This window comes from Echinops telfairi, unplaced genomic scaffold (assembly GCF_000313985.2).
Source record: "Echinops telfairi isolate 266 unplaced genomic scaffold, ASM31398v2 ScPeMD7_7458;HRSCAF=8496, whole genome shotgun sequence".
NCBI lineage: Eukaryota > Metazoa > Chordata > Mammalia > Afrosoricida > Tenrecidae > Echinops > Echinops telfairi.
The window spans coordinates 38,901,783-38,921,395 of record NW_022111358.1 but is presented as its reverse complement, the minus strand read 5'-3'; the positions used below and the strand labels follow the sequence as shown (position 1 = coordinate 38,921,395).

At 46.7% G+C, this 19,613-nt stretch overlaps 1 protein-coding gene across 1 annotated transcript in view; it reads right to left on the bottom strand.

Moving 5' to 3' along the window:
- Positions 1-3,172: 3,172 nt before the first annotated feature.
- The window catches only part of GNA13 (G protein subunit alpha 13), a 44,039-nt gene continuing 27,598 nt past the window's right edge, over positions 3,173-19,613 (bottom strand). The window contains exons 2-3 of the mRNA XM_004709178.2: positions 9,651-9,701; positions 3,173-3,953 (exon numbers count right to left, since the gene is read on the bottom strand). Of these exons, the coding sequence (XP_004709235.1) occupies positions 3,381-3,953; positions 9,651-9,701 (624 nt within the window). The 3' untranslated portion in view covers positions 3,173-3,380. The remainder of the gene's footprint in view (positions 3,954-9,650; positions 9,702-19,613) is intronic.

The window sequence follows — 19,613 nt, the reverse complement described above, 5'->3', positions numbered from 1 at the left end:
CCTGGGCTGTTCAGGTATGGTTAATTACTTCATGGAGTCCAACAGGAAATTCAGAGTTAACACTGATTAATAGCCTTCTTGGTACATATGCAGAAAGAACAGGGCTACCCGCTGCAGTGGAGAGAAGCCTGCTTCCAATGCGATTATTCTGCCATGCAAGCACCAATTTGAGGGCTCCTTAAAAGAGGACTTGGGTTTTGGGACATAAAAGCATATAAATAAGGCATAACCGGATTATGTGAATTAATGCTGAACACGCGTCTTATCCAAAGTATGAATACAAGTATCTGGGTAGACACTGAGAGGTAAGGTTGAATTACCCATTCTTGCTAACAAAAAGAACTACAGGGTCATGGGATTTTGATCACCTTTAAATCAATACTTGGTCGTTTTACATTGTTCTACCTCACAGCAAACCCCGCCGGGCAACTGAACTGCACTTCGGGGATTAGCCTGCAGAGCGACTGGGAACAAAGCAGAAACTGGCAGAGCCGCGTCACTCCTCCACACGCAGCCGCTCTCCGTCTCTCCAGGGCCCTTTCCCGGCAGTACCGGTAACGGAGCCTGCAGTTTACATCAGCAGAGTGCAACAGGGCAGGCTACCAAAGAGCGTAGTTCAGTGGCAGATACATACCTTGAATTATTTAGATCTCCAGAAAACTTTGGACAATACTTTTCCCCTTAAACAAAAAGCCAAGCCCTGGGTTTGTGTTGCTGATTTGTAAGGCAACTGTATGGTATGAACTTCTTCAAGGTCAGTGCAGACACTTGGGTGGTATTTCTTGAGAATTCAAAGGGAAGGGAAAGCCTACAGGTGTTAAGAACAGAATGTCATATGGAATTAGGCACAGTTGATTCCAGAACAGAACCATGAAACGTTAGAAAAATTGCTCACACCAAAAGAACATTATATTTCTATTACTTTTCTAGAAATGGGGGCAGGGGACTGGGGGGCTGGCAAAGCGAGGCTGACAAGTACCCTTTCCTAACTCCACCTCCATTCCACCTCCTCCTCCAGAGAGCGGTCTTTCAAAGGAGCCGGTATCCAAGCTCTAGGCATCAGATTCCTTTCAACTGTTCTAAAAATACGTATATCAGAAACATGGTCTGAATTCTTCCCATGGAATCTCACTGCTCTACTGGGTATCTATACAAGCCTGGCACAAACCACACTGCCTCCATATAATTTCTTTCAGAAGAATATTGACTGAGATGTCGTATCCATCAAGGACCAAAACCTTGCCGCCACGGAGTCATTTCTGACTCGCAGCCACCCTAGGAGACAGAGTAGTATGGTCTGTGTGGGTTTCCAGACTGTAACTCTTTACAGGAGTAGAAAGCCTCATCTTTCTCCCAAAGAGGGTAGCTTGGTGGTTTCGAACTGCTGTCCTTGAAGGTCGCAGCCCAATGCATGACCACTATGGCCCCAGGGCTCCTACACAGCAAGGAAGAGGCTAGCAAACACCAATTAATTACCAGCCCCTCTCAGTCTGGTGCTGGATGTTGCTGACGGCAGTCAAATTGGAGAACATGGCAGTGGTTCCTGGTTCCTATTGGTGATATTAAGTGTAATTTTCATGAGACTCCATTTCCTCTTTCTATAGGGAACTTGCTTTAGCCTTTACTGGGGTCGAAATGATGTTTGACAGGTCAGTGTAACTGCTGGTTAAACTTAGACTTGGAGTTCCCATCGAAAGGCCCAATGTTACGGGGCACATCCTCAGAGATGGTCTTTAGTATGCCAGTGATACTAACCATGGGAATTTCAACCAGGACTTCCTTTTGGCAAGAAGCACTCGATTACTCAAATGTGCAAACTACACTTTGTATACCGCAGTGCGGCGTGGGCTGCATGTTTGTAACTTGTGTCTCACGCAGGCAGGACACACTGGAAGTTACTAGTCTATGGAGGCGGTGCTGAGGCCTGCCACCCTTGGTTAGCTCACCTCGGTGCCCCACCCTCATGCCCATCAGGGAACCTCCCCCTCACCACAGTCTTCTCACCAGTGGAATCCCTGAGACCTGGCAGTAGGACAGTATCACAGTCATAATCACAATTTTCAGGAAGAGGAAGAACGCTGTCAGGCTCTTCACACTCACCCGCCGTGAACACCTGTCTCTCTGAATCCTGCTTGGACTCGAGTGCCAACCTATGAGCCCAGACTTTTCCCTGCTGCCAATCAGCCGCTCACATGGTTTGAGTCCACTCAAACGTGTCTGCCGCCAGACATGAAGCCCAGCTGCTTCACAGGCACGCTCTATCTCGGGACATCGGGGAGGGAATTCAGATGGCATCCACTTGAGGTGTGAGCAACAACAAAAATGACTCCTTATCCCTGGAAGGACCCTTCAGATGTTTCCCCATGCCTCCCCAGAGCAGCACTTCATCGACAGGCCCTCCACAGGTTGTGTCTTTTGGAGACAGCAAGAGCGGCTACGAGTAATGCCGCCTGCACGGCCCCACAGGAAGCTCCACGGAAAGAGAAAACCCGAGGGCGCCACAGTCCGGAGGGGTGGCAGGGAAAGAAAACGGTGACAGCGCAATTCGAAACAGTAAAGGCCCCACCTGCCTGAGCCTGAGCATAAGACACACGGTATTCTGGAACGGGTACGTTGAGGCAGAAGGCTCGGCTCATCAAGTCACGGGCAGTTCTCAGTTGCTGCTGTGGCCAGCAGGTTACAAGGTATGGCACATTAGCGACAGGGTAACTGAACGGGCCAAACGTGAGTTGTCGGGTGTGCGCTACGTTGGCTCCCAACACTCTGTATGGCATTTGCTTGGCTTCTCGGCCCCGTACCATGTGTGAACTCTTCATCAGCATCAGACCAGAAACCCTCATGTAAACAATGTCAGAAACCACAGACATTGCCAAACACAATCGCTGCTGAGAGATTCAACCACGAAGGCGCCAGCAATGTAAACCTACATGCGGGTGTTCCTTGGGCCAAACTGCAGCCAGGGCCCTCCCTGCAGAGGGCCACTCCTGTGTGTATGGCAGACCACAGCCACCTTCCTCATTCTGCTTGTCCACCACCTCATCCTGACAGGCGTGGAAGGAGTGGAGATACCTTTTCTGCTTGGCACCATAGGAGGCCTCTGCTGGAAAGGCGGTGGGCACGTAGCCCGAGGCCCCCCAAGGCAGCACAACCAGACTCAAATGGAAGTCATCCCGACCTTTGGCAGAATTGACAGGGCATCAGCCAGCAGCTTGCAGCCCCAAACGCAATGCCACACCAAGAGGGACCAAGACTTCCCAGAAGCTAAACATAGAATCAAGGTTTCTCTAATTCCTGTTGTAAACTGCTATTTAAAAAACAACAAACCAAACCAAAGACGATGGAAACACAATGGGGTGTCAACTAGCAAGTCTGTGTGTACATCACTGCAGCATGAGCTGCTTGAGGTTGTCATGAAGAATCGTATCCTTCACATCCCGGAAAACCAGGCGGATGTTCTCTGTGTTGATGGCCGTGGTGAAGTGGTGGTAGAGAGGCTTCTGCTGCTGGTCCCGGCGCTTATTCCGGAAGCACTCCACCAGGAACTTTTGGACGTCTCTGAGGCAGTGCGGGTCCCCTTCAAACTCTACGAAGTAGTCTTTGATGCTCACCAGCTGCACTTTCTCCTCCAATAAGTCTGTCTTGTTTAAGAAAAGAATTATGGAGACGTTGCTGAAGACTCGGTTATTGACAATGGTTTCAAAAATGTTCAGCGACTCCGTGAGGCGGTTGGTGAGGCGGTCTTCCATGAGCACCTGGTCGAACTCACTCGAGGACACGAGGAACAGGATGGACGTCACGCTGTCAAAGCACTCAAACCACCGCTTCCGCTCCGATCTCTGCCCCCCGACATCAACCATCTTGAAAGGAACATTTTTAATTTCAAAGTCGTACTCGTGAATGCCTTTGGTGGGTCTTCTGGCGAGCAGGATGTCTTGCTGGGATGGAATGTAGTCCTAGAAAAGACAAACAGGAGCTTATTCTCTGCCACGGAGAAGGGAGTGTGGGAGGCTTGAATGGACTACGACTGGTCCAGGAGTCTAGTGAATGGGTATCCCCAAGATGCTTTTCTTAACAGTTCCTGATAACGTTAAAGCAGCAATACTATTACTACCATTGTGTGGTCGTTACAGAATCTCGCGTCAACTTGAGGTTATTAAGAGTGAAGGGTGGATTCTAGTCTGTCAACGGGTCACAGCCTGATGATGGCACCTTGTGGGCATGGCCTTAGCATGAGGATTCTGGGAACTTCCTCTCTGAAGGCGGGACGCACACACTCTGCCTTCACATTCCTGCTGCCAAGCCACATGGAGCCACGCTGATGGCAGCCAGAGCTCTGGAGCTGTAGAAGCCACGTGGAGACCAGCACCAGCGCATGTGCTGCATGAGTCTGAAGAGGAATTTATGGACTAGTATGGGACATATGGACTTGGCCTGGACTGGGCTGGGATGTTTGCTCAATATACAGCTCTTTGATATAAAGCTCTCTTACACACAAGTGTCTCTGGATTTGTTTCTCTAGTCAACCGGACCTAACACACACACACACATCGTGACCATAAAATGCTAAGGTAGATGAAACAAATGCACACAAAGCTAGTTAAGAAATTCACACCAATGTCCAGCACCTGCGATTTTTCTCACTCCTGCAATACCAGTCGAATTTGAGTCTAATCCGTCCCTCCGCTGTCTCACTGACCCCCTGCTCTATGTCCACCTCTGCCTTCAAGACTACACTTTACCTCTCCCTCCTCTCACCTCAGCAGCAGTGTCTCCTCACTAGTCACAGGAGCAGTCACCCTTTTCCGTACCTGCTTCGTGGCCCCAGTTCAAAGTTCTGCCGGGCCTCTCTCAGACCCAGACTGAGTGCCTTTCCAGTGGCCTCGCTCATCCCCATGACTAGGGCCCTTCGAGTCTTCACGCTGCTGTATCCCGCGTGGGAACCGTTCTTCCCCCGCAACCCAGGAACCAGACTCACTTCAGGGCACACTTCCTGGGTTTGACTCTGGGGCACAGCATTCTCATTGGCTGAGCCCAAAGCTTACAAGTCAGCCAGTCAGTCACTGGCACTAAATGCCAGGGCTTTGCTTGTGAAATGGTGGTGACCACACCTGGCCAGCCTGTGTTGGTGTGGGGTTAGGAAAATCAAGCAGGCCCCTTTCTCTGGGGACCAGTGAACTGTAAGGTTCTGAACAAATGGAAGGTGTTTGCTACCACCACCACCCCGCACCCCCAGCACCCTTCTGTGTGCAATATAATCAGTTCTTTCTTCTCAGCCCAATGTCTTTCTAATACTACGACTGCGTTTGCTCCCAATTCTTTGCTGTCATTCCAGCTCTACTGCACGTGATATTTCCCTTCTTCTGGACTATTTCCCGAGACTAACTTACCAGGAATGAGATGACAGAGACAAAGGTTATGAACATTTCAATGACACCGACACTCCCAGACAAGCTGCTTCCTAGGCGGGTGGTACTGTCGTGTGGTGCACGTGTGCTGCCTGCTTCCCAAGCACGCCAGCACCAGGATTTCTTTCCCGGTACTAGCTCTGTACTGCGCTGAGCCATGAACCCCACAAACTGGGCTGTAGGAAGACAAGCAAGGCATCGAGACTGGAGAAAGGCTCATTAACAACCGTCACACGCATATATCATCCCCCTGCTGCGGAAAGCTAAGCAGCCTGGAAGCCCTTGCTGCGGGAAGAGGACTGCAGTCTTCTGTATGGATTACAACTCAACACACAGGAAAACCGAGCCCTCACAACTGGACCTGGAGAAACAGCCTGCTGAACAGAGAGCAGAGAAAAGACCAAAGCTGTCCAGGATTCTGTCGTGCCTGGATCCACAACTAATGCTCCTCGAGGGAGCAGTTGAGAAGTCAGATGGCATGTTCTCTTGGGAGAATCTGCTGCACGAGAGCTCATTAAAGTGTTAAACAGCAAAGATGTCACTTTGAGGTCTATGCTGTGGTCTGATCCAACTAAGGTATTTTCAGTCACCTCGTATGCATGTGATGAGTGATGGTGCTGGCCAAGAAAATTCAACGGCGTGACTGACAAAAGAGTACACAAATCTGACTCCAAAGAAGTGCAGCCAGAGGCTCCTTAGTGGTGAGGATGGCAAAGACTTCATCTTATGTGTTTCGGGCATGGTATCTAGAAAGATTAGCTCCTTAAAAAGGACGTCATGCTTGGGAGAGGGCCGGCAAGAAAGAAGGCGGCCTTTAGTGAGACAGACCGACAATGAAGGCTGCCACAATGAGCTTCCACGTAACAAGAGTGAGGATGGTGCAGGGCAGGACACAACTGCTAAGAGCTGGAGCTGACTCACTGACAGCTAACAACAGCAATTCGATATTGGGGGAGGGCTAGCGGGGAGAAGAGAGTTCTTGAATCAAGAAGTTCTCCGTGGCTTCACAAGCACAGTGCAGTGCTTGGCAGCATCGACTCAAGAGCCAGCTCACCACAGCCTAGTTCATGGTTGTGTGACTCTGGCAATTCACCTGGTCGTGCCCCCCACCTCTACCATTCCTCACTTGTAAAATATGGACAACAACATGCAGGGATCAACTGAGGAATGAATGAAGTCAAGTGTCGAGGAGCTGTGTCCACAAACATCCCTATACTGCATCTACCATGACTCCCACCTCCACTGAAAAGGCTGGAGTCACAGGTCAAAGTTCATTTGAGTCTCATTTTTAAATGCTCACCAGCTGTTTGCACCCGACAGCCTACTTGCATTCAAGTGCAACAAAGTCAAGAAGGAAACCCAATTTCTTCCTCACCCGTCCCTGCACATCAACTTGCTCCAACTGGCTCTTTGCAGTACAAACTGGTTTTATATTCAAGGAACCATTGCTCATTTTTCATATATCAGTTTTGTTTGAATAGTCTGTGATCCTTAAAGGTATGCATCAAAGACCCAAACAGCTAACACTGAGCATCTACTATGTGCAAGGCTGCATCTTTAACATCTCTCACAGATGTAGTTCATCTAACTGACCAATATCTCTTGGAATGTAGTTCTCTTACTGACCCTTATGATTTATAACAACAAAGCGGTGGCAGAGAACTGTCCATGACAGAACTGGGAATGACCCCAGAAGTGTGGCTAGAGTCCATGTCCTTGACCCTTGCTCAGTTCTCCCGGAGGGTCTTCTGGTTCAGCGGCCCGGCTGCTTGAGAGAGAGAGAGAGAGACGGAGACACCATGCCTGTACTCCGTACTCATCTGAGATGCACAAAATGAGGGCAATTGTGTACCGTTTCCCCGAAAATAAGACAGGGTCTTATATTAATTTTTGTTTCCAAAGATGCGCTAGGTCTTATTTTCCGGAGATGTCTTATTTTTCCATGAAGAAGAATACAGTACACATTTACTGTTTTATTAAAAGAGATTTCACACTTCCTGTCTGCCCCAGCTGCGCTGCAGCCAACAGTGAGCTGTGCGGCGCCCGCTGCTATGGTCCAGAGGTACGGTAGCTTTGGGGGGCCTTATTTTCAGGGGGATGCCTTATATTTCAGTGAGAGGCAAAACTGCAAGTAGCTCTTATTTTCTGGGGATGTCTTACTTTCAGGGAAATAGGGTACCATCAAACCAGACCAGACCAAACTGGTTGCCACTGAATAGATTCCAATTCACAGCAATCCCATGAGTGCCAAGAACTACCTTCCACAGGGTTAAGTCTGCAACATTTTCGAAACAGATTCCCAAGCATTTCTTCCAAGGTATCTCTTGGAGGGTTCGAACTGCCTATCTTTTGTTTCGGAGTCCAGCGCTAAAACCTCTTCCCCAACCAGAAACTCAAACGCAGGTGTGTTTTCCCTCCTCTACTGGTTTCCTCCAGGTGTGTGGCCTCAGGTTTGTTCTCAACACAGTACTCTATGCAGCTACAGGGAATAGGCTGGAGTTGGCCTGGCACGCATTCAGAAGCTATAGATTTATGGGGGGTGAGGTGGGATATCAAAGTTAGTTTATTAGCTTTGATTCTTGTGTTATAATTACAAAAGATGCTGCATTTTAGAGAAACTGAGTGAAAGGCTTATAGGAACTCTTCGGGGACTTTGTTTTTTTCACTTAAATCTTTGATTGTGTTTAGGTGAAAGTTTCCACAGCATGTAAGCCCCCATCGAACAGTCTGAACACAAACTGTTGGGGGAATGTGTGTCAGCATCCTCTTCCTTCCCATTCTATGTGTGCTGTTTCCTCTGATCCAGTCTCCCTGCTCCACCCTGCCTGTCCCTCTGGGTACAGGGCGGTCTTGGGTCTCAGTGGGTTGACTGTAGGTGGCCTGCACAGAGGCATCAGGGTCACAACTCTTTGCGGAGCGGCTGCAGCACGGCATGCCAGGCACTGTCCCACTGGGGAGGTGGAGCCCTCACGGAGAGAAGTGGGTCAAAGACCAGTAGGCCTAAACTGAAGCCACAACCCGGATGCTCACTAAGTGCAAGGAAGGCAGAGGCCAGGGCTGAGGACACGGCTGTGAGGACCTGCTTGGAATGGGGCGCTCAGAGGTGGTCTCCCTGAGGAGGGAAACTGAGAAGAGAAGGTCAAATTGGCCCGATTCACATCAGAACATTGAAACCACTCCTAGAGAATTAGAGTTGCTCTGTTAAAAGACGTCCATCCACTTGGCCTCTGTCTACTTTTGAAGGTTTAGATTCTGACCAGATGGAAACATGCTAATGAAACAGGCCTTCAAACCAAGTTTTACTGACCTACTGAGCAAAACCAGATAGAGAGCTCAACGGGGATGTGGGCAGCTGAGGCTAAGAAACACAGACACTGGTTGGGAGAGGGGCAGAGACCGAGCAAACCTTAACATGGGACAGCAACCAGAAGACCCTTCCCCCCGTCTGAGCCACACCAGGACTCAGCATTCCTACTTGCAGTGGGCTTCACCCTGTGCTTCCCCACTGAGTTCTGATTGTCTAAGTGTTTACAGTCCAAGCCCATATTGAAACGGTTAGGTGGCCGTGCTAGAATCTGGAAGAGGAGTTTGCTTGGAGGGGAGGCGGACACCACTGGGGTAGGGGAGTGGCTCACACCCTGCTGGAGGGCAGTGGCTTTCCAGCATTTTCGCAGGGTAGCTCGGCCCAGGACGAGAGTAAGTCCCGTCTTCTACTAAGCCATAAGGAGGGGAGGGTCTTAAAATCCCAAGATCTTGTCATCCCATTTTCCCACAAACTTTTTTTATGCAACAATATGGAAAACATTGTACTGGGATGCGTATTGATTTTTATTTTTTTAACCCAGCCAGCCTTCCTACAGCACAAAGGGCACCGCCCTGGAAAATGCTGAGGTCGAGTGTGGCCTCCCCCATGCCACTGCGCTGTTTCCATGTTTGGGGAGAGAAGGAGGGCCTTGAAGGAGGACAGAGAAGGTGGGTATTCCTGTGGGCATACAGCAGCCTGAGCATTAGAGAGCCCACTCTAATGGGAACCGAAAAAGAGCTTTTCATTTGAGGGGTTTGGGGTCATTCAATACCTTTAGCTACTGATCAGTCTGAAAAAGAAAATAACAACAAAAACTCCTAAAAGCGTAATAATAGGCTATTTTCCCAAATACTGACAAGGTGCCCTACCATAAAGACATCACTATCCTGTAACTGCTTGTAAATAGCCATCCACATAAACATTCCGTTAAAAACACTTACTTGTTCTCCAAGCTTATCCAAGTTATCCAGGAAATATTTTACGGATTCACCCTAAAAACAAAACAAGACAATGAATAGATGTGAGGGCTTAGAAGTAGGCGAACTTTTTGACAACAGTTTATATTAAGACTGTCTGGTTGACTACTTAGTCCAAACAGATTTGCTTAGTCACCGATCTCAGACTAAAGAGTGAATTCTTTTGCAAACATATAAAAACTCTGCCTTGGCCTTGAAATGCTGAATCTGGAAAACCTAGTTCAAAAGGGCTGCCCCGTGACAGTCTCCGCACATGCTTGTCCGCCCGCACAGCGCTGTGCTGTGACAGAGCGACACTGGTGGGAGACAAACTGGCGAGGCTGTGACCTAAGCTGAAGAGGCATCCGTCTTTGTCCGGTTTTCTCTCGGGCACGCTGACTGCAGAGACAGTAATGGCGACTGTCTGCAGACTAGGGACAAAGCAGAAAGGAGCTAGCCCTGCCTAGCTTGCTAGATGTGGGGAAGCATCTGGCTAACGCAGCCCCTGCCCCCCCTCCTGCCGGGTGTCTCCTAGAGGTATTCTCACCTTGGTGGACCAGCCCTCCTGAGACCCCAGTTTCTCCAGGTTACGTGTACCAGGTAACTCCCAAAACTCAGTGGTCTGGAAGGGTCTCCCTGAAAGGGCATGTCTGACCAGAGGACAGGCAGATGGGAGGGGACCCACTTGAAGAAGAGCCACCTCCCAATTCTCTCTTCATGGTCCCTACTGGATTGACCGCAAACTGCACTCCCCCTTCGGGAGGCTGCGCCCCCAGTTCCTTCAGCAGGCCTGCTCCACTCCACAAGCTCTGGTAAGTGGGGGTGAGGCATGGCCCTCAGGTCATGGCCAGAACCACTGCGCTGAGTCACCAGGCCTTGAAGCAGCAGCCTCAAACCTTGTGGTCTCAGGACCCCATCATTCCCAAGACTCTTGAGGATCAATCACAGAGAGCTTTTTCACAAGTTTCGTGTGTGTGTGTGTGTGTGTGTGTGTGTGTGTCACACACACTAACTGACAGCGACCCCTGGAACAGAAAAGAACTGCCCTCCTGGGTGTGCTAGGCTGTGACCTTTATGAAGGCTGGTTGCCGGGCACAGTTCCCAGAGCAGCTGGTAGATTTGAACCACCAACCTTCTGGTGAGTAGTTCAGTGCCACTTGGGCTCCTTTTTGTAGGTTATGGCTATTGATATTTACTAATTTTACTAATGAAAGTAAAATTAGAAAACAAAAATTTTTTTTAATTAGAAAACAAATTTAAGCCTCAAGCCATTAGCTAAAAAAAAATCAGTTAATAATTTACAGTACGATGTTATCATTATTTTTGTACAAAGGGGCTTCAAAAAGTTGGTGGAAAAATGGAAGAGATAATAGCATATCATCACAAACTGTAGAACTGTCTAAGGTCCCTTCCTACAGTTTACTGGAATGGAGTTGGATTTTCACAGCTGCTTCACCACTCAAAGTGCCGTACTAGGTGGTTGTGGTTGGAGCATGAGGAGAAATTATAGCCTGGCCTAGATATACAGCTGGGAGGGGGTGTTGTAATAATCTACTCAGAGAGCCGTAACCGCTCTTCTGTTACTACATCACGTGAAAGGGGCAGTTTCTTAAAGACCAGTCGGACTGTAAAATCTGAAAGTTTGGGGGCCTAACCAATTAAAAAAAACCTCTGGTCTCACTCCCCTGAACTCTGTAACGCTTAGACCTGGATAGATAATTGGAAGTCTCAAACACTGACACATCTCTTTTTTTTTGTTTGTTTGGGTTTAAAAAAATTTTTTTTGACACATCTCTTTATGGAAACAATCAACACCTTCATTAACATCTCTATGCACCCATCAGAAATCCTGAGCATTGATTGGGAAGCTGTCAAAGTGAAGGTTTTCCCGAAGTCTTAAATTTCAGTAGAGATCCCAAATGTTATCACTGAAAACAAGTTGGTGTTCAGTACGGCAGAACGGACACCCACGGCAATCCTCCCTAAAGACAATAGGAAGCATGGTCCATCCAGCGCGGTCCTCGCAACTGTTTCCACGTGTAAACCCTTTGTTGCAGCCACGGTGTCACTCCATCTCACGGAGTGACTTCCTTTTGGGGGGCGGGGTGTGTGTGATACCGTCCAGAAATGGTCCCTCTCAGCTATCTTCCTAGCAGTGAGCAACAGGCTTACTTCATTCATTTTCTAAGAAAGTAAATGCCAACTGCCTGTTTCCAAGTAAGTCAGCTGTTGTTTCGGGTTTCGTGAAAACTCTGGCTATTGGAGCCTCCTCCACAGGTGTGAATTCAGGCCCAAGGGCCCATGAGCCCACTCTTTGAGCGGCCTCACCCATTCTCTCATTAGACTCTGTTCTCAAGGGCTGCAATCCAGTACATTGTTTTTGACTATTTAATCAAGAACATTGTTAAGGGAAGCTGGATCCAGTTTTTATTGCAGATGCATGGCAGTGCAGAACACTAGTCAGTTACACAGCAGTCTAGTCCAAAGCACTATCTGAGGGCCCGCCCCAGCCATCCACTCACCAGGGCTCTGCACCCTGCTGGGCATGGCGGCACAGTGAAAGGGGAAGTAGCAGCGTCTTAGCATCACTCTCAAGTGCAGACCTCCTGGCATGGGCTTCAGGATCCCCAGGGGCCACACTTTGAGAATTGCTGCCTTAGAGTGGATCACGCAGGAGGTCCTATGTGTGTGTGTACATGGTGGTGGGACTGCACACAATTCATCGTGACTGGCATCAGTGGGGTACAGTATCAGGGCCAACCATGAGTTTAAGAGAAAGGAAAAGGGCACAGAAGAATCACTGTGGTCAAACCTGCGTGGATATTGTGTATATATATCACCAATATTGGTCAACATTATGCTCATTTCTTGAAGGACAATATCGTAGGTAAAAAGAATACTGGAACTCACAGGTAAATGACATCAAGATTTTCTTACTGGATTGTTTATACCACCCAAATAAGCGTATACACTTAAAGTACTTAAAAAACAACTCTGAATGCACATTACCGTTCGGTACACTAACGTGTACACGTCAGAGCTTCTCTCTTGGGCAAAAACAATATGCATGCCTCAGACCAAACACCCCCTTATCTTCTTGATAATGTGTATATTTGAAGACTTAAAGGACTTCCTTCCAAAGTTGGGTTGTGTGTGTGGGTGCGAGCTGGCGCGTGTGCACGCAGGAGGGCATAACTAACATAGTTACAGTAATATAGAGATAAATTTGCATACTGGTTTTTTCCATTAAAGTAAATTGTATGCAAATGTTAACAGTAACAAAATAATCCCCAGAATTCATATGCTAAAAAGTTAAGCCATTCAGCTACTTTAGCTACTTTGGGTATCTGACTTATTTCCTTACACACACACACACACACACACACACACACACACACACACACACACATTTTTTAATGGCTTCAAATCCTTACACAGAGGTTCTACCAGGTCTCCGGCACCCTCCACAGGTCAACCGAGTTTAGCTTTTAACAGCGCTCATTTTTCATGATGATGAGCTAAGCCTAGATCACATAACAAGGGCTCTGCATATACTTCTGCAATGACCCGAGGGGCAAACTGAGGTGCCACTCCATTGTGACTGAGGACCTCAGAACAAGGCGGCTGTTTAAGAAAAACAGCACCTTCCATACCAATTCAGCAACAAAAGTAAACAAAAATTCACCTCAGTATTACTGTTATCCTAACTGATGGCCAGAAAGATAACCTGAAGATGAACGTATTATCTAATGCAGCTGCTCTTCCCCCCTCCCACCCCTCAACCCACGCACGCACCCCCCCCCAAGATCAATGATCTCATCCAGCCCACTTCTGGGGACACCACAAAGAAACTGCCTTACTCGCCCTGGCAACCTGCAAAGTCACACACACCTCTGGGAAATCACAAGCAGCAACGTCTACACAGCTTTTAATGGCCCTCGACCCATTTCCAGGAACTTATTCACACAAACGGTGATGTACAAAAAGAGAAAGCAAGATTTAGAAATTCATTTTCTGACAACAAATTGGGTTTTTTTTTTTATGACGGCAGATCAAATAATTATATTTCATGCAAGTGTAACATGAAATATTTATTGTTAAATTAAAAATACAGCAGATTACACAAATCAGGCCTACAATCCCTTACTTGTATTTCCACCCCCCCGCCCCCCTACATACATTCTAACATTCTGAAAGGATAATATAATATCTTTTTTGCAACCCCAGTACCAAAACTGATTTGGCAGTAATATTTACTCTGAACTGGCAGGCCCTTTAGTCTCTATTTGCCCTCTTAGTGAAACTATTCGAATGTTTTTATGCAAAATTGTGGGCATCACATCATAGACCGCGAATACACTGCTGTATTGATCTTTCTGAAATAGAAAAGGTCTTCATTCTCTAACACATCCAGCCTTAAAAAACGTATGATGAGACTATGCACTTATATATGCTTTGATTCTAACCTTTGGAAGTCTAAGCAAGATAATTAGTAGCATTAGGTGACTACTGTATTTTTCAAATAGACACACACACAATGCATAGAAAACGAACATGTGAGGCGCTGCCCCAGTAGCACAACTGTGCACATAAAGGCGTGGCGCACGCACTGTGACCACCACCAAACAGGGAGACACCACCCTTGTTCCTTTTAGTTTCAAACCATTTTCTTTCTTCTTGAACTCCTTGATACCGGCTCCCTTGTTATCTTCTTGCACGAAAATCTTAAAGGGTGTTTTCTTGACTTAAACTGCCTTCTGTTTTTCAAGGGGACTCTTAGATTCTGGGGGGTTCAAATTACTTTGTGCCTTTGTAAAATCTTAAAGGGTCTTTCCTGATTTAACTGCCTTCCCTAAACAGGGATCTTAGATAGCTGGAGGTTCAAATTACTTTGTGCCTTTATTAGGAATTCATAATCTCAGCAAAAATGAGATGTTAGAGAAAAACAATTGTGCTGCCATTATTAAATTTTAACCTCTGGTGAAGGAAGCTCTATCAGAATTCACAACACTTCAGGAGCACTGGTGGTGTAGTGACCACAAGGTGAGAAGTTCCAAACTGCCAGCCGCTTTTCGGGAGAAAGAGTAGGCTTTCTACTCCTGTAAAGAGCTAGTCTCAGACACACAGAGGGACTAGCCCAAGAGGGCTGCTGTGCGTTGGAATTGACATGATGGCAATGAATTTTTGTGCACTCAAGACTATCTGCAAGGTAAAAATATCCCCAACTCAGTTTCACATTTGAATGTGTGGATTATTTCAAATAGTCTAAATGCTAAATTAGGTGCCTGACTTCAAACTGACTGTACTTTGCCTACTCCCCACTCAGTTGCCTAATAGTGTGTTGTCATGGCGACCTCAAGTGCAGCAAGTAGAACTGCTTCTTCACCGTTTCTTCAAGGTGGAGTGAGACCCTTCGGCAGCCAATCAGCAGGCCTTTCTTCCATGAGGCCTCTGGGTAGGTGTGAGTCACTGACCTTCCTTCCAGCTCTTACTAGTTAAGTGCTTAAATGTTGGTACTACCCTGCCCAATGTGAGTGTTAAGAGAAAGATTCGAATTCAAGTCTTCATCTAAGTCTGTTAACATGTCTAGGCTTTAGTGTGTCATCATGTCTGTCTCCCCCTCCCACCTCTGTAGAACGAAGAATGGCTAGAGTTCAATCCTACTCCAGAATTTCAGTTTACATCCACATACATATATGCCACACATCTATTCATCTAAATGTTGACCTGTTGCGACACACTGTTCAAGTTATGTTATAGTCTCACAAGGAAGAGACGAGCCAGTCAGGGTGCAGTATGGCACCGTCGAAACATACAACTCTCCTCTGGTTCTTTAATGCTTTCTCGCCTCACCCCCACCCCACTATTATGATCCCAATTCTACCTTACAAATCTGGCTAGACTAGAGCATGTACACTGGTACAGATAAGCACTCACAGCGCAGGGAATCCAGGACAGATAAACCCCTCAGGACCAATAATGAGAGTAGCGATACCAGGAGGGTAGGGGGAAGGTGGGGGGAGAAAGGGGGAACCGATCACAATCACAATGATCGACATATAACACCCCCCCCCAGGGGGACGAGCAACAGAAAAGTGGGTGAAGGGAGATAGCAGTTGGTTTAAGACATAAAAAAAAAAAGATAAATCATCAAGGGTTCATGAGGGAGGAAGGGTGAAAAAACGAGAAGCTGATACCAAGGTCTCAAGTAGAAAGATGTTTTGAAAATGATAATGGCAACAAATGTACAGATGTGCTTGACACAATGGATGGATGCAAGGATTGTGTTAAGAGCTGTAAGAGACCCCAACAAAATGATGTTTTTAAAAAAAGTTATGTTATAGTCTGCTAAAAACGGCAAAGATGATTTATGTCCTAGGCCATCACGGGTTTTAAGGTTCATTTTAAAAACCACTTTATTGAGGCTCATTTTTTGTTGTTCATTTTGTGAGATTCTGATAGGGCTCTATTACAAATTCTTCCCAGTCTATTTTACATCACCAAAGGAAACCTGCAATAAAATTCCACAGAACATTCATTTCACGTGTGTCCACTTTTTCATTTAGGGTGTCTGTGATCAGCCTTTGGTTCTCCGTCCTCAGCTTATAACAGGGTGGCCACTTTCAAGATGATTGTAGCCAGCACAGCACTCTGAGAAGTCTTGACATTTCCATTCTCTTTTCATGCCGTCTGTCCACAAACTTTGCGATCCCCTCCAGTTCTTTCGCTTTGTGGCTGTGCAGGCATCATGTGAACAATTGCATGGCAGCCAGTGGACCTGGACTCGGGCCTTACGCTACCTCAAGTACGAAGTGACAACAATCTCTTTTTGAATGTTGAGTTCTGAATTCGAAGACAAAAACAACTCACTGCCGCAGAGTCGATTCGGCCGACTCGTAGTGCTCCTGGAGGACAGGTGGAACTGGCCCTGTGAGGTTCCGAGGCTGTACTCTTTACGGGAGTAAAACCCTTTCTCCGGAGGAGCTGGCTGGTGGTAGTTTGGAATGGCTAACCGATGACCTTCTGGTCAGCAGTCCAACATATACCAGGGATCATCATGGAGTTTACAGGACGATAAATACCAGCCTTGTGACATCATGTTAGGTTTGCCCCTGAGTGTCTCCCAGCCTCTCTTTGCCTACCAAGACAGAATGAGTTAGGGGTCCTAAATTGGAGGGTAACAGAAAAGCTGAAAATATAAATAAGGAATCATCTCTACTGAGCAAATTCATAGTTATATAGACCTAGCAATTAATCTGCCCAGTGAGTGAACAAGTGATGGGGTTTTCAAGGTTATCTTTAACACCAGCAAGAGCGCACAAGGATGTAGCATATTTTAATTTAAAGAGCTGTGGGATTTAAGCTGGACATCAAAGGGATACACAAGAAGAAAGTACCTGCTTTCACAGAAGAACGCAATTCAGGTAGGTTGTGTTATAATTGAAAGGGGCAACTTACAGCAAATAGTTCTAAGTAGAGATTTTAACTTCAATGTCTAATACATGCCTCAAGTAATCATATTACGGCAGGGTCTGTAGAGATGAGGGTACACTACATTTTTAAAAGACAAGAATCTATATTCTCAGAAGTATCTGCACAGTATGTGATCAAGAATTCTGAAGACGATCCTCATCACAGCACCACAGCAAAGTCGCCTGGGAGACTCAGACCAGGGGCAGGAGGAAAGGCTGGCTGCAAGCCTTCTGTTTTGCGCATCTAGATTTTAGACCAGAGAGGGTTGGGTGGATCCAGCCATCACCTCCTCTTGCATGGCCCATGAGTCAAGCATGTTGTTTGGTTTTGTTTAACATTTCTAAATGATTAAAGGGGAGTGGCCAAGAGAACACAAAGAATATTCCATGAGCCAAAGTCAAGCTGTCTTGGAACATGGCTGCCCATGCATTGTACATGTGCGGTCTGTACCTACTTCCTTGCTACAACTGGAACTGAGCAGTTTCCAGGGGCAGCATGTGGCTCTCTCCTCACTGTACATGGCTGTTTGTCACACTGTTATAGCAACACAGTCAGAACTTGAGCACATGCCAATACCACCGCTACTGCCATGGATACTAGCATTCTTCCCAACAGTCCCAACTCACAGGAAAGCCAAGGTCAGAAAGATGGCAAAACTTAAAAATGCAATGAGTTCTCGTGGCAAAATGACTTCACAAAAATGAAACGAGGCTCCAAATGGGTCCTCACTGGTTAGTCCAGCAAGGAAGACTGTTTCCTGATGGTGAGTGAACTCACCCATGTCTGGCTGCAGCAGCCGAAGCAACGTGTCCAGAGAAAACAAACTGGTTTAAGACTGCTAGCCATTCCTGCAGCGAGAAGAGCTACTCTGAGAGTCCAGGACATCACTGACATGCATCAACAGTCAGCTGAAAATGGAGACCGTCACAGACGATTACTGTCACTGCTATCAGCAAGGTACACGTCGGTAAAACACCAGACTGGCAAATGTGTGGGCGAGAAAGATTTACTGCGTGGTAACAGTGACAACAAGCAGTTGCTGAGGCTGCTTCCTACAAACAGAGACCTCAGGGAGATTTGGTTCCTGGGTTTGGAGGTTTTAGAATCAAGGTATCACCGGGCATTCCAGTTAATCGGTCTAAGAAACATGCTCAGTGCTTCTGTTCTACATTCAAGTTGGTTGCTTAGTGCCTAGAGTCTTAAAAGCTTGCAAGAGACCTTTCAAGTCACAACATTTGCACAACCATTGATATCTATGTGCTTGGAGCAACAGAAAGAGGAGAGCAAGGACTAGGAAGAGGCTATGGCATGTATGGCTAATCACCGCCACCAACAACTGTGTCCTTCGCCAGGAGACCAGAAGAACTGGTACCCAGCTATCGTTACCGAAATGTCGATCATAGATTCCACAGAAAAATCCTGATCAAAGGGAGGGAATGTAGATGAGAATTTCAACTTCTTATGGACTTTATACTTTCTGGAGTAAAATCAGCCTGAATAGACTGTGTGACAGAACTATAGGAGAGAGTACTTTCAATGATCTTGAGAAAACCCTAAATGATTTCACCGAGTGAAAATGTGCCAGGATGTTGCCACTAATGGTGGTAAATAAAAATATGTATGGAGCCCCCCAAAAAGGTTTAGTTGGACCAAGTTACAAAGCTCGAGAAAACAAAAATTCACTGCATTATTTTATTATCAGGTACGCGGAAATATGTGAATCTGTCTTGTTACTGAACCAGAACGCAAGTGCAAAGGAAATCCCCCTATTTCAAAACTCACTTGCCCGTGTGCAACTGAAGAACTTCCAACCTAACCTTCATAGGAAGTAGTCAATCTGCAAAGTCATGACACACTATGAGGCAAACATTGGGAAGGATCTAGCAACATTCTCCCAAGTGTCTTCCAATCAATGGATATGCTCAATTAAAGCCATACGCTCACTGGACAGGGTGAACTAGGAAACTCTTTACAGAGCAGCATGAGTGGCTCATTGCAGGCAATCGGTTTTGATGAGGGGAAGGCTTAAATGTTAAAGCCCAATTATACAAAATGTTATACCCCCGAGAAAGAACACGCTTCTGGTCATTAACAGGCCAATCGGCAAAGCCAAAATTGTATGCAGCAGTGTAATTTAAACTTCATCAGTAAAGTTTTGTGCAAACTTGTTCTCTTGCTATATAACTATCTACATAATGCCCTTGGATTTTGCTTCTGGGCCTGCAAATCTAAGATGTTACACTATCTGATCCTCATCGACCCATTCTAGACCAGTGGTTATTAGTCATGGCAGTACAGCCGCACTGTCTACAGTGCTTACTGAAAACAAAGACTCTCAGGTCTCGCCCAAACCTACTGAATCAAAATCGTAGTAAGCTCCAAAAGAGAAACTGATGTAGCTTCCTTAGCAGTAGTTCAGACCTGTGCAGATGTAAAATCTGTGCAATATTTAGCTTCATAAAAATGCCAAGGACA